We start from the raw sequence: 15827 nt of genomic DNA on the forward strand, positions 1-15827 counted from the left end.
GTGAGCCATGGCCGCTGAGCCTGCGCGTCCGGAGCCTGTGCCCCGCAACGGGAGAGGCCACAACAGTGAGAGGCCTGCGTACCGCAAAAAAAAAAAAAAAAAAAAAAAAAAAAAAAAAAAAAAGAAAAAAATCGTACCAAATGGTGGATAGCACATGAGGGTGTTTACCGCAAAAATTTTTTCAACATTTTTGTAAGTTTAAAGTAATAAAATTTGGGGAAAAAGAAACTTCATCAACACGATTTGGGTGGTATTTTAAGAGATGATACAGAGAAACTGTTGCGGTCTGGAAGTTGCATTTCTGACACGTAAAGTAAATGTGCTATACTCCAATAAAAATTAATTTAAAAAAGAGTAAGTGTGAGTTACTTCAATTCCACAGGAGTTATTTTAATATTTGTCAGGAAACAGAGCCACCAGGCTAGACCAGTTGGACTGATGCTATAGGGTTTTCTTTTTAATGAATAGTATGTTTTTAAGTGCTCAAAGGAAAATTTTTTTATTGAACAGATTAAAAAAAAGAGGTAAAAAGACTTGATCAAATCATGAGAGCTGGAAAATGGGTCTCCCTATTTCATCTCAGGGTTCCAAGCAAGCTGATAAAAAGGGGTGCAGTTCAGGTAACCGCCTACACCAAATGAAATTCTCTACATCAAAGTCAGAGAGAGGAAGAAAGGAATGTTAGAAGAAACGAAAATTGCTATGTTATTACTAAGGCTTGCCATTCAATTAAAACAAGACAGGGTTAAGCACCAACATCCAGAAAAGAATGTCTAATACTTAATAAGGTAGTTGGCTTTGACGCAAACCAAAATCAAACAGACAAAAAACCTCTCTTATTTACTGAGGACCCAGGGCTCTGGCAAAGTGAGGTCACCTGAACCTGGAAATTAAAGTAGGAGTGTTAAACAAGAAAAGTAACCAACAACAGATTTATTAAAAGGACTATTTAATGCTTTAAACTTGTGATATGTTAAAACTGAATACTTAAAAATCATAGTAGGGCAGAAGAAGAAAGGTTCTAGAGCCAGAAGGATGTGGGTTCAAATTCTGCTTCCAGGTATATGACCTTGAACAAATGATCTGAACCTCTAATATTCAGTTTCCTCAACTACAAAATGTAATGAATCAATTTACCAGCACAGAGTTAAGGACTAAGTGAGATAAAACTAGGTAATTACTTAGCATTGTACCTAGTAGACAGCCCTCAACAGGTTTCCTTTCTTCTTGTGATCTACTTGAAATACATGCATGTGAATAAAATGGGTATCCTAGACTACAGGTACTTCCACAGAAACTGGGAAAGGTTATAAATCCAAAGAGCATGGATTCTAACGGGAAATTTCTCTTATTTTCCTTCAGAGAATAACAATGAAAAACTCTCTGAAACAAGTAGAAGCAGAAAGGAATCTGGGGTAGACTAAGTTTGGAGTCTGTTCCTGAGGGTATTTCTACTTATCCTATCATTAAGCAACACCTAGCAACGACAGTCTGTGTGAAAGTTTCCATATTTCCAAAGTCTCCTGAATGCAGCAAGACACAAGATGGAGTATAATACCTAGTATTCAGAGGGATTATGATGACAATACATATTCATGATGATCCTAAGTAAGAAAAAAAGCGAAATCAGTAACTGTCTATTTAGTAAGACAGGAAGGCATGCCATGTATTTTTTTTAAGAGTTCCTTCAAAACAATTCACAAATTTGGTTTCTGATAGAATATTTGTTAATGCTTAATTCCCTGCCCCCATCCAATGCCAGCTAGAATAGGTACTGCTGTGTATTAACTTATGAAATTAAATTTTTTTAACACATCCTTAAACTTGTATGTTTAACATCATGAAGGAAAACCATACCATTCCTCAAACATCCTTTATGCCATGAGCAGAGACTATAACATAATTAAAACTGAATTAGCTTGCCATAGTTTTTTTTGAGACTACATTTAAAAAATTCCTTTTTTTGGCCCCGCCATGTGGCTTGCACAATCTTGGTTCCCCGACAAGGGACTGAACCCAGACCACGGCGGTGAAAGCCCAGAATCCTAACCACTAGGCCTCTCCCTAAAATTCTTTTTTATATTTCATTCACTATCTTTGCTATCTCACTAAGCTAAAATTCATTTACTTTCATTCCCTTTCAATTTATCCTTTTGATTTAGGTCCTCTGACGTTGACCAGAGAAGCTAGAAATCCAACAGAAACGAATCTCAGCAAATAAAATACCCTTAGAATTTGAAAGCCAGAAAACAATCTTCTAGGCATCATGATATCAAAACAAAAGTTGAAGAAGTCTTGTTGAATGAATCTATAATGAGCTGGGTAAAACTGCCTGTGACCCAATAATATCCAAAAAGTATACTTGGTATATAAGTGTCCAATATCCCAAATTAACTGATAACCAGATTAACTATAATATGAGGAACTGGGGCTCCTGGATTTGGGGAGTGTGGTGGGAGTATCCAAAATAGGCTTTGCCTGAAGTATCCAACTAAAGTACCTTTCTTCGTTCTGCCTTGGCCTGCTTCAAGTCAGCTCTGGTATCCCTGAATGTGACATGATCAGGGACTGTGTGATCATTAGTTTAGTGTAACAAGGTCATATATTAAAAGGCCATGTCAAGTGAATTTCACTGTTAGTATCTGAATATTCATTTTCCAAGTTAAGAAGGTATTTTAGGTACAATTTAGAACTAGAATCTCCTTGTGTGCTTTATATATTGACATTTTATGAATTAGATGAAGTATAAATGTACATTATTAATGCAAGAGAAAAATGTCACAATTGATTATGAAAGCTATTTTACATACAAAAGAAATTAATTTTCAAATAGTCAAATAGAAAAAGAGTAATAATATTGCAAGAGTGAGTTAGCTGACGACTTTAGAAAGATTATATCTTTTGAACTGACAAATAATTATAAAAATTTAAATAAAAAATGCAAAGTAGAATAATAGAAGTTATATGTCATAATTCTAACTTTGTTCAATTATTTGGCATACTAATTTTCACATCATTCAACAACATAACTTCTAAAGACTTTGTTTAGTCTTTAATTATTTAATTCCATAAATCTTTCAAGAAAAAAAAAATCCCATTGGGAATTCACATCTTTTGTGGATAAATGAAAAACAGAATGTTAACTTTGCTACCTCAAAATTTCATGAGAAAAAACTCCAGTTATGTGCAACATAATCAATCATGTTTGCCCCAGAGAGTTACAAAATATATAAAAAAGAAAATGTTAGAGGAAAAAAAATTCCCTCAATTATTTTGAATTCCACTAATCTGAGTTGAAAATGACCCTCCATTCACTATCATGTGCATTACAGTAATCACAGGAGCACCTGACAAGAGGCAGGGCTGAAAATTATTGTTACTATACTGTAATGTCCCATTTTAAAAATTAGATCACTAAAATTTCTAATAATAAACTGTAATAATTTGAGGGACAATATTTCAGATTTATTCACATATTTCAAAAGTTTAATCTATGGCTTCAGCCTTAGCTTTAGTCAAATACTGGTTTTCACACTTGGACATTTGGCATTCGGAAAAAAAAATGTATATATACATATATATGTAATATATATAAAGTCAAATATGTAGGTATTTCTAACTTAGATGCGTTATTCTATTTCATTTTCATTTGCTTGCACAAAACATAATTTTAAAACAGACTCCTATGTACTCCAAGGGTGTAGGAAAGAAATCAACCCACAACCTCCTTTACAGGCCAAAGAGTAGAGGTTATAAAGAACTTAACCCCACACACAAGTACCAGTGATCTAACATTTTATCGTCAGCTGCCAAGTATTCAAGGAAAATCCAAGCAAAGAGGTATCGGTTCTTCTGACCTCTTACGAATTTTCAATGAATTCCCTTAATAGTTTGAAACTTGTGTTTTCTATAGTTAAAAATTTGTAGATTTAAGTTAGTTAATTTAATTGATTTCATAATCCCTTTTAAAATAATGTGAAAAAAGTAATATTCTTTATAAATTCAATTTTTAATGTTTTAAGATTTAGAAAAACCCTTTGTCATATAAGATGAATTTATAATGAACTAGGATGAAATTTCCTGTGATCAAGTAATACCTCCAAAAAAACCACAGAACCAAAAAAAAAAAAAACCTTTTAAGTGTCCCAAATCCAACCCAGCATCTGATATCAGATTTCCTATCTTTATGACAAAATGGAGGCAACATAAAGAGTACTGAAACCGAATGCCATTAAGACACAGATTGTGCTTCTCAGCTGCTTAGCCACCTTGGTCAAGTTATTTACCCTCTAAATCTGTTTCCAAAACTATAAAATGAAGACATTAATATCTGTTCTTTCTATATGGACCAAATGAATTCAAGTACGTTAATTATAAACAGCAACATATGTATAATATTGAGTATCATGAGTTCTAAATCTAGGTTATTTTTGTACCACTTTTATAAACAGATTATTTTTATGTGGTTTTATGTTATAATTTTAATGATAATTAACTTAGGACACCTTAAAAACTCGTTTTACATGACTAAATTGGCTTTCTGATATATATACACATTCTCATGTGATGAAGATGTCTATTCTACCATAAAAGAGTGGGCTCTGGAGTCAGATTATTTGAGTTCCCACTGATTTACTCTCTGAATTTGGGAAATTTACCAATCTCTTGTTTACTGGAGTCAATGCCTTCCCTCACTAGGCAATTAGTTAATTTATTTATTCTTCCAGTTTCATTGAGATATAATTGACATACAGCACTGTGTAACTTTAAGGTGTACAGCATAACGATTTGACTGGTTGTTTGTAAAACCAGACATTGTGTAGGACATCAAAGTGAACTCTGATGTAAGAAAAGGCATCTGCAACTTTTTAAATGAAAATTATTGACTTCTTAAAGTAGGAAGGGAAATTGGAAGCAATCTAGTTCAACTACCTTATTTCACAAATAAGAAAAATAATCATGAAAAACAAGAGAGCATTAACCAAGCTAGAGGAAAAACTAGGATCAGAACCAAGGTTTCATTCAGAAAACGGGCTCTCTTAAATATACCACATTTCAATCCCAAACAATTCAAGTAAAGGCTAGAACTTACTGGATTACTTCCCCATGCAAACTTAATGAAGAGTTAAAAATAACACTGCAGTAGGAGTTTGCATTCTGGATTCTTACCTAGGCTCTATCTGTGGGATCTCAGAGAGATTACTGAACATTGCAATACTATATTACCTCATGGGATTAATATGCGAATCAAAGGAAAGCCCTGTTACAAATGGAAAGTGTAATCATCTTCTTCACCCTCACCTCTTCGTACTCTCCGGTGTAAGGTTTCAATCGCTATGTGGGGGAGGGAAAGGAAGGGGAAATATAAACTACTACAATTCTGACTAGCTGGAGTTTTGGTGATCTCGGTTTACAAGAGGAAGGAAAGCGGGGAGAGGAGGGAAAGAAGGTGGGAAGGTTGTTTATCATGGGCAAAGAATAACTTCCTCCCAAAGTAAAGTATTACCCATACCTCCTATCAGTTAGACTCTGAGAATCACAAACTCTCATACTGATCATGTTAAAATTATCCTTTTCCCCAGTGCAGGCCCTTAAAAACTTTTTACCTTTAGCATATTTCAAAAAATATGTAACAATTACTTGGGTATATATTTATCTTTCCTTCTCAGCTGTAGATGTGTCCAGAGCAGGGCCTCATAGTGTTTAGACTTTAAGAGTTATCTCTGAGTTGTTTTAATTAGGTCAACATCCAGCTGAAATATAAAGCTAGGTGGCTGGAGCTGTGCCTAAGAGAACTGGATGAAAGGGAAGAACTGAATGCAAAGAGAGACAAGAACTTTATCTCCCTTTGACTTGCTCCAACTCCTTCTCCACCTCTTATTAATTAATTCTAAAGATCTATGCAGAAGTCCTCTTCTAACAGTCTACATAGGCACAAGTTTATTTATAGGTATTTTTATATTAATAACACTTTACAAAAATACAACGTTTTCACTCCAGGCATGAAAATATTTAAAGGAAAGTACAAATGGGTATTTTTTTTTAAAGTTAACTCATTTGGCAAACAAATCTTATGCAAAATGTTCACCATATAAAACATGTACAAGAAAACAATTTTTTAAAAGAAAAAATTGTGCATTCTGTGAATTTCCATTTACATGCAGAATCTCATTCTCATGTAAACCATCACAGTAATATTTTAATTTGTATAATTATACCAGTTGTAAATAAAAATCACAGATTTAACTTTTTTCCTGTATCTTTTTTCCAATATGTTAATTTTCAAAAATGACAAAAAAAGAATATCCTTGAGAATGCCAAGCTCCAAATACCAGAATTCATATATCTTCTCCATCTAATTCATGGAAAGTTTTATTACAGTATAAAATAACTATAATATGAAAGCACAGAATATTTTGGGATTCCACAGATTAGTCCATTTTTTCCCAAATTTCTTAAGAATTACCCAGGGAGCCCGTTAAAAATAAAGATTACCACAGTCCTCCCCTAGAGATTTTTTTTTTCCCCCCCTAGAGATTTTGATTCAGTTGCTCTGGACAGGACAAAAATCTTTATTCCTCAAAGTGATTCTGATGATTAGCTAATATTGATCTAGTATTCAATTTGATACATGTTAGAATTAACTGAGGAGCTTTAAAAAATCTTAAAGCTCAGACCAATGGAAACGATTTCAACATTTTTTAAAAAGCTCCCCAGAGAAGGCTGAGAACCACTGATTCTGTAGAACTCGAAAAATTCTTACACAACCCTCTTAACAATTAAGAAACTAAGCCTGCTCAAGTTCACAAAGCTAAGTGGAAGCAAAGTTGGAGCTAGAACCACTTCTCCTGAATCCTAGTTCACTTTGTTTTTAGATATAGTTGTTTTTCATGTAGGTTGACTAAAAAAGGTGTGAAAAAGATAAAACTTCTTGCCTCAGAATAATACTGCCACTTAACAAATGGATAAATTAAAAGAGAGCTAACCTTTTTGCTTCAGGAATCACTAGAAAATATTGTTTTCTTAATCCTAATATAAAACAAAAAAAAGACTAAATACACTACTGCTTAATCTCTACTTCCTACCACCAAGCTGGTTATATACCTTACAAAGAATTATTTAAAATTTTATTTTTAATTTCTAATTCAGTATTTTAAAATTTCAAATTCTTTTTAAAGTTTGGCATCACAGTTCCTTACTAGAAAATTAATTCGATATCTGAATTTGGCAACATGGTTGCTTCCTTATGTAGAATACATAATTCTACATATTGAAGTTGCTCTGTGAACTATCGGAGAACAGATTTCCTTCTTTCACAGAAAAGAATGAATTTTAGGCTGCATTAGCAAAACCCCATCATTGCTTTGTCCACAGATAGAGTGGGAAACTTCGCAGGGTATTAGTTAACCCATTCCAAGAATTTTTTTCATTTTAATAACAGGATAATGTAAAATAATCATGAAAAATGTGTCAAGTGCAAGCTTACATACCCATCATTTTTTTAAGAGCATTTTTTACTTTCTAAAAATTACAACACGTTTAATTAACTTCCTTCTGGCCGTCTACATTTATTATTACTGTACCAAGATTGTTAAAATAACATTTTTATCCCTCTCAAAGTTGCCAGATATTTCGATATTTCAAATTTCAGTTATGTTTGTGATTTCTGCTTTTGGATTAAAAAAAAAAAAAGTGTTTGGTATACTTTACCAAAACAGGTCACATTACTCCACAGGTAAAACTTCAGCAATTCGTATACAGCCTAGAGTACAATGTACACTTTTGACTAATGCTATTCACAAGGGAGTAACTGCCGGGTTCTGGATCTTTTAAATATTCTAAATAAGAATCAGATGCAATGGATTTTGTTCCAGCAATTTTAATGAATGAAAGCCCACCCTTTCTTTTTTTAACGATTAAGATGGATATCAATATGAATTCAAAACCTAACTGAAACTTAAGGATGCTACTTGCGCTATTTAAAATAGTAAATACCCGCAAACCGTTAAACGGAAGAATAGGCCTCTTAAGCCATAGTAAAGATAAAAAATCAGAATCTCAGTTAAATGTTCCAATGATACATCACAGTATTTAGAAAATCGGGCTAGACTGGACGATCCATGGAGTTTTTACTTTAGGAGAGATCTGTGCTACACTCAGGTTTGCAAAGTCTAACTATTTTGTGTTAACATTTGAAACTTGCCATTTCAAATTGCGAGGGGTAAGCCTGTACAGATACACGGCCTTTAGGATCTGCTTAAAATTTTCCTAGAAAAAGACCAAAAAACCACACGTTTATTTTTAGGAGTGTACTAGGGTAGTAGTCAAATAAATCACCAGTTATTGACAATTCTTGGCGGGTCCTCGTCGGAGGGGGACGCCTGGCCCCGCACCGGGAACCGCTTCCTCCGAGCGCGGGCTGGACCGCAGCCCCGAGCCGGCGCGCGGGAGCCGCCCGGCGCCGCCGAGCCCGCCCGGGGGCGGGGGGCTCGCACGTGCGGCCGGGGGCGGGGCCGGCCGGGAAGGACCCCGCGCGGGGAGGCGGGCGCGGCCGGGCCGGCCTCCCCGCGGCCGCGGGCCCGGGCTCTCCATCCGGGCGCACGTCATGGGACGGATGGAGCCACACAGAGACGTCTAAGTCATGCAGGAGGCGCGCGGCCCCGGCCCGCTCCCGCCGCCCCAGACCCCTCCTCTCAGCCGACAGAAAGACAGACAAGAAGGGTTCCCGACCTGTCGTGCCCTGCATGTTCAGAGTCTGTCATGTTTGGTCAAGAACGGGGCGGGGCTGGAGGGCAGGTCTGCGAGGCCGGCGGCGGCGGGGCGCGGGGAGGATCCCTGCGCCGCCTGCGGGTACCTGCTCCCGGCCGCCGCCGGGAGGTGACGAAGTGGTAAAAACTCACGGTTACTAGTGAGCGACACAGACACAGACTTTCCAGTCTATTAACAACCACGCCAGAGAGGTGGGGCTCTAACTGCAAACACTGGGCCACGGCCCCGCGCTGCCGGCGCTGCCGCTTTAGTCTCTATTCGCCGCCGGTGGCTGAGGCTTGGGAGCGGGCGAGCGGCGCGCAGCGACGCGGGGATTTGGACAGTGGCCGTAACGGTGATTTCTCCTCACCAACATGGCGGCACCCGCGACAGGCGACTCGGTAAAATGGCGCCTGCCGCAACACCTAGCCCGGGACTAAAGGGCAGGAGAGATTCCTCCGCGTGCCGCGGCCCTTGCCCAGCCCGCCGGGGCCGAGTGCGCCGCCCATTGGAGGAGACGCCCCGTCAATCACCTCCGGGGGCGAGCTCTCACGCTTCCCTTGCGAAGCGGCGGAGGAGGCAGTCTCTGATGGCGGTGCCGGGCGGCGCTTGGAGTAGTTCAGGGAGGGGGTGGTATCCCGCGGGACCTGCAGTCCTTCCGCGCCTCCGGGGCCGGTCCGCCCCGGTCCGAGGTTTTCCCTGCGAGACGCCGCCTCCCACTGATGGGGAGTTTCAGACGTGCCCTAACAAACGGGCCCTTAAAGCCATGAGCGGGTGTGAGCCCGGGTGGGGTAATAACTCGCGGCTGCTGAGGCGTCATTTTTTCTTTTTTTTGAGTCGTCATTAAAAAAAAAAACCTTGGTTGCTTAAATAATGGGGAAATGTACTTTCTGGTTCAAGGTTGTAGTGAATGTCTCTTTTTGTAATGTTTAATACTCAGAATCACGTTGTGAGGAAAACTTGGCATGTAACTTTTTCTGATATTTAATATTAAATTTACCCGGTTATTAGTTAATAATGACAGAAAAATCGTTAAAAGAATCATATAGGTTTTGAATTATTTCATAAAAACGATATTTTGGGCTTCCCTGGTGGCGCAGTGGTTGAGAGTCCGCCTGCCGATGCAGGGGACGTGGGCTTGTGCCCCGGTCCGGGAAGATCCCACATGCCGCGGAGCGGCTGGGCCCGTGAGCCATGGCCGCTGAGCCTGCGCGTCCGGAGCCTGTGCTCCGCAGCGGAAGAGGCCACAACAGTGAGAGGCCCGCGTACCGCAAAAAGCAAAAAATACAAAAACAAAAAACGCTGATATTTTATATGCAAAATACATACGAATAGTTTATAAATAAAAACAACTAGCTATTACGTTTCTTTACACTTACGAACGTGATCTTTAGAAAAAGAATTTTTAATGACAACATTTTGGCCTGTTTAGTGGGCTACTGAGTTTTGAAGGAAGGTCCTTGTTTTTTATTAACGTGATGGATTGATTAATCCTCTCAAATATCTGACTTCCTTTGAGTAAATGTGTTCTGATGCATAAGTGCAGTGCATTTAGAAGCAATTGCAATTAGATTAAATTTTCAATTAAACAGTGTGGATATGTGTATTTAAAAATCGCACTTTTTTCTTATTTTGTAAGTTGAATGCAGTCGTTGACAGGAGATGTACACTGATGGATAATTCTGGAGGCACTTGCCACCTTTGGACATAATACATTTCTAGGAAACTTTCAAAAGCAGCTATATGAGCGTTTGGAGTTACATTAGAATCTCTACTTTGTCTCCATTGTAGCTGTGTTACTTAGATCTTCCTGTAGCTAATTAGGAGAGACATATCTTTGCAGTTTTCCGAGGACGTTTGAGGTAAACAGTTGCTGTTCCTTCTTTGCACTTCAGTTTTTCCTCTCCCCTATATCTGGGGGCATCAGGATCTCTTTCGAACTTTCTTTAGGGTCTTTGGTTTGCTGTGGTGTGGAGCAATGAATACAGTTTTCCCTAGATGAAAAGCTTCCTTCCTAACCCTTGATGCACACCACTTAATAGGGCATCAGGCCCTGGTCTTTTCCTTTGGGTAGCTGAAAGGGAGTGACAGTGTGGGTGGTATGGAGGGCAGGATGTGGTGCTCCTTTGAAGCTATGTGTTTCGAATCTAAAAGTGCTCAGAGATGTTAGATAAAATATATTTAAGTTAAGGGCTAATCCAAGCTCAGCATTCCTCATCTTTTCTTTAACTGCCTAAATTAAGAAGGCATGCATTCATCACAGAGATTAAATGAGATCATTAGTTTTCAACCTCGTAAATGTTACCTAACATTGAAAGATGGACCATAAGAACTGCAGAACTCTCTGCACATAACAACTCCAGGGAAACCTCTGCCCCAAGAGACAGCTATATTCTAGCATGACTTCTAGCAGCATTAAGACCAGATCCTTAGGAGGACTCCCAGCTCCCATTAAAACGCCCGTCTGAGAAAGCTCAGTGCTGCCGGGAGAATTACTGTTTGTTCTAGCCAACACCTGATACAGGCCCCTGACCCCTGTACCTTTGTTTCTCCTACAATTCAGGAGTGTCTTTCTCAAGGACCTAAAAGCCATTCCTTTGAAATGTAATCATCAGGAAGATAAGCCCCTGTCTCCCAGTCTCTGGCGGGGGCGGGGGTGGGTGTGGGGGGGTGCTTTACAAATAAATACCTGTTTTAATCACATTCTTTGGAAATTTTGCTAAGAAAAACAAGCACCTGGATATTAGCCCAGGCTTTGCAAAAGTGCTTTCAAAATGTTGCCTCCAAATGAGATTAAGATACTGACACAGATGGCAGGCTCCATCTCCAGAAAAGACAGCGGTGGTCCCTTCTCTAGTTCATGCTCTCTGATAGCCTCAGATGGAAAAGGTCAGGATTGGTCCATAGTACACTTCAGGTGTCTGTCTCAAACGTAGAATTCAGAGGTCAATAAGTCATATCAGGGGAATTCCCTGGCCGTCCAGTGGTTTGGACTCCCAGCTTTCACTGCTAAGAGCGAGGGTTCAATCCCTGGTCTGGGGGACTAAGATTCCCAAGCTCCACAGTGCGGCCAAAAAAAAAGTCATCAGAACTTCCTTAAGCCTGTTTCTTAAATACTTGCCTCCGAAGTCTTTAATATTCTTCCCCAAAGATAATGAACTCAGAGGCAGCTCTCAGCAGTTGTGAAAGCATTTTCTGATGCAAAAAAACAAAAAAACAATAGTCTTTATTTTAGGATATCACTCATGTACACCTGCAGTAGAAATGTGGGTTTGTTCGTTTTTTCCAGTAGTAGGAATGGTATGTGCTGAGCTCTCTATATCCCTGACCCCCACCTTTTAATCTTAGAAGAATTGATTCACTGATTTGTTTATTCAGCAAGGATTTACTGATCATGTCAGTATGCTTTAGATATTGTGCTATTTTCTGAGCACAGAGTTGTGGATAAACTACTTGGGATGTCTGTTCTCATGGAGCTTAGAGTCTAATAATTTGCACTTGTGAAGTTTGCATTTATCAAAATACTAATTGGGGTCAAGGGTGCTTACTCAGTTAAAATTGAACTTGACTGCGTATAATGAAAACTCAGCTATATGGCTTAACTAAAAACAGGCTTTAAGTTTCTTTAATAACAAGATATCTGGGGCTTCCCTGGTGGCACAGTGGTTGAGGGTCTGCCTGCCGAGGCAGGGGACACGGGTTCGTGCCCCGGTCCAGGAAGATCCCACATGCCGCGGAGCGGCTGGGCCCGTGAGCCATGGCCGCTGAGCCTGCGCGTCCGGAGCCTGTGCTCCGCAACGGGAGAGGCCACAGCAGTGAGAGGCCCGCGTACCGCAAAAAAAAAAAAAAGATATTTGGAGGTAGGAGTCCAAGACTGATGCAAGGGCTCACAGAAGTCATTATAAACACAGGCTCCTGTTGGCTTCTTGCTCTGAAATTCATAGCCCAAAGCTTTCATCCTTAACTTCTAGTTCAACTATCATGTGTTCTAGGGCATGGTCTATATAATATCTATTCTTTAACATGTATTAAATTCTCTCAAATGTCTGTGATTCTGTTTCATAAAAGTTTATTTTTTATTTTCTCCTCCCACGAACCTCCCAAGGGGCCCCCATCCCAAGCCCGAGACACCCACCATGGACAACATTTCAGAGTAGCACCTCCTCCTGCAAACTCCACCATTACTGTTGGATCCCCAGTGGTTTCTTACAATTTTCTGTTTCTTGTTACTTTGTTAATATTTTACTCTATTTGCTTTAGTGTACTACTAGTTATCTATATTTCCCTCTATCCATCCATCAATCCATCTAATTTTTTGACACATTTACTTGTTTTTTCTGTGGCTGATTTAAAATTTTTCTCTGCTTTTCTGCAGTTTCACTATGATGTGTCTAGGCGTGAATTTCATTTAATTATTTTGCTTGGTATTTGTTGAGTGTCTTGATGTGTAGATTGGTATGTTTCATCAATTCTGGAAAATCTTAGCCTTTTCTCTTCAAACATTTCCTCTGCCTTGTTCTCTTTCTCTTCTCGTGATTAAAGTTAATTATATTTAGACATTTTGATTTATTATTGCTATTTCTAATAGTCTCTTTTGTAGATTCTTTTTTTAAAGGTGGGGAGGTCTCTCTGGATAGTTTCTTCTGACTTGTCTTCCAGTTCACTAATTTCCTCTTCCACCCTGTCTAGTTTTCTATTAAAGACTGTCTTATTAATCAAGGTTCAGTCAGAGAAGCAGAATCACTAAGAGACAGATAGATTTACAGGCAGTTGGTCTTATGCAATTGTGGGAACTGTTTAAAATAATCTCTGTAAAGTTTTTGTCTGAGTCTAGAACTTAAGATCTTCAAGGCAAGAGTTCAGGAAGGGAAGTTGGATGTAAAGAAGGAGAGTAGAAATGAACTGGAATCCTTAAGGACAAACTAGAACCTGTATTAGTCTCTCACCACATCCAACTTTTATGATGTGGGTGCTTTGAAGGAGAATCTTGTGCCTTTTATCATGGAGCTAAACATACCTTGCCCAGAATTTGGAGAAGCTGAAGGAAGATCTGTGGGAAGGTGTGTCAGCTGAAGGTCTGATTGTTGCCCCATTTCAGCAAGGTGAACTAGCAGATAAATGATAATGTGCATGTGTTGCACCAGCATCTGTCACCCCTGCAGTAACTTCCTGAGTATAAAAACAATATGACTGCTGTTTCACTTCCACCTTACAAATTTTGTGCAAACATCTCTCTGATAGCCCATTCTAACCGGAAACATGCAAAGATAGGAATCCTGCAAAACGTAGAGCAGCCCAGCCGAGATGACACACTAGAAAACCACCAAGTACACACTTTTCAACTAGGCACCCATATGTACCACTTTAACTCATACTTAACTTCCAGCCAGAATAAAAACAATAGCAAAGTCATGCCTTTGCCTATTATGATGCAGCTACACAATGTTCAGCCAAAAACATGTTAACCCTTTCCCCTAAAAAGGATAAAAACTCTCTTTTCCATCTTTGGGTGATGTTTATTCTTCTAGTTTTTCCTTTAGCTCAGTCACACTCCTTTCATATCAAATAACTTGAGTAATGAGATATAAAGTTAACTACTATTAATATATCATGTGTTAGTAGGAGAATGGGAGAGGGGAAGATTTCATATATTATATAAAATATACATATTTATATTTCACACACATGTATGTGTATACATACATATTTATATCAAATTGAGGATGAAATATTCATAACCACTACAATCATTTTTGCTACTGGCCATTTGGGAATCAATCTACCACAAACATATGTATAGCTTTTTATAGTCTTTATCTGAAAAGGCTAGTATCTGATGCCTTTGCAGGTCAGTTTTTCTTGCTTGCTGATTTTGCTGTGCTTTTTTTTTTTTTTTTTTTAACCTATCACTTTAATTTCCTTTGGTTGCCTGGTTATCTTTTGCTGTATGCTGGACATTTTATGTGAAAAAGTATGTATGGTAATAATTTTTTTTTTTTAACTTGGGAACTTAGCTCCCTGACTGGGGATGGAACCCGCACCCCCTGCAGTGGAAGCGTGGAGTCTCAACCGCTGGACCGCCAGGAAGTCCTATAATTTGAGTTTTGAAATACAGCACTTTCCTCCAATGAATGGATACTAAAGGTAGCTTAATTCAATTTTCCTCTTAATTTTTAGTAATGATTCATGTACAAAAGAAGGTGACTGCCAATAATATAAACAACAGGAGAAAGTACCACTTCTCTGGGGAAGATGTCTGGCTTCAAAGAACTTCCCTTGTCTTGTCTGTGAAGTGGACCCTGATTCCTGCCAGGAGTCAAACAGTCCTTCACTAAGAGAAGCAAGTCAGGCTCTCTATCATTGGTCCAACCTACCTTTTGAGGTTTTTTTCCCACGATTCCCTTATACTGGCATTATACTAAGCAAAACTAAATAATTCCCCATTTTTCTTTTTTTTTTGTGGTACGCGGGCCTCTCACTGCTGTGGCCTCTCCCGTTGCGGAGCACAGGTTCCGGACGCGCAGGCTCAGCGGCCATGGCTCACGGGCCCAGCCGCTCCGCGGCATGTGGGATCCTCCCAGACCGGGGCACGAACCCGTATCCCCTGCATCGGCAGGCGGACTCTCAACCACTGCGCCACCAGGGAAGCCCCCCATTTTTCAAACGTGTACTTTATTTTCCTGCCTTGATACATTTCTCTCCACGTGTGTTGCCCATTTAACTTCATCTCTTCGAATGGAAATTACCTCAAGACCAAGCTCAAATATACCCCTTTTAAGAAGCCTTCCCAACCAATGTGCTTTTTTCTCTTCCGAATCCTCTTGGCACTTAGTACCCATCCTTTTTTCCCCCAACTAACCCTGGGCATCTTCATTTCACAAAAGCCCCCTATCAACTGTTTTTTAATAGACTTTGTTTTAGAGCAGTTTTAGGTTTATACAAAAATTGAGAAGTACGAAGTTTCCTTGCCCCCCGAAAACACAGTTTCCCCTGTTATTTACATCTTATGTTAGTTTGGTATATTTGTTACAAGTGATGAACCAACCAATATTGATACATTAACATCCATAGTTTACATT

At 39.1% G+C, this 15827-nt stretch overlaps 2 protein-coding genes across 3 annotated transcripts in view; one reads left to right on the forward strand and one right to left on the reverse strand.

Annotated features, from left to right (window-relative positions):
* The window catches only part of ZC3H6 (zinc finger CCCH-type containing 6), a 53083-nt gene extending 43918 nt beyond the window's left edge, over positions 1-9165 (reverse strand). For both annotated transcript variants that reach the window (XM_024129794.3, XM_055088885.1), the window contains exon 1: positions 8731-9165. In XM_024129794.3, the coding sequence (XP_023985562.2) occupies positions 8731-8762 (32 nt within the window). In that variant the 5' untranslated portion in view covers positions 8763-9165. The remainder of the gene's footprint in view (positions 1-8730) is intronic.
* Positions 9155-15827, forward strand: part of ZC3H8 (zinc finger CCCH-type containing 8) — a 46261-nt gene continuing 39588 nt past the window's right edge. Inside the window, exons 1-2 of the mRNA XM_028497131.1 lie at positions 9155-9539; positions 13990-14075. Coding sequence (XP_028352932.1) covers positions 9155-9539; positions 13990-14075 — 471 coding nt within the window. The remainder of the gene's footprint in view (positions 9540-13989; positions 14076-15827) is intronic.

Source organism: Physeter macrocephalus, chromosome 12 (assembly GCF_002837175.3).
Source record: "Physeter macrocephalus isolate SW-GA chromosome 12, ASM283717v5, whole genome shotgun sequence".
Lineage (NCBI taxonomy): Eukaryota > Metazoa > Chordata > Mammalia > Artiodactyla > Physeteridae > Physeter > Physeter macrocephalus.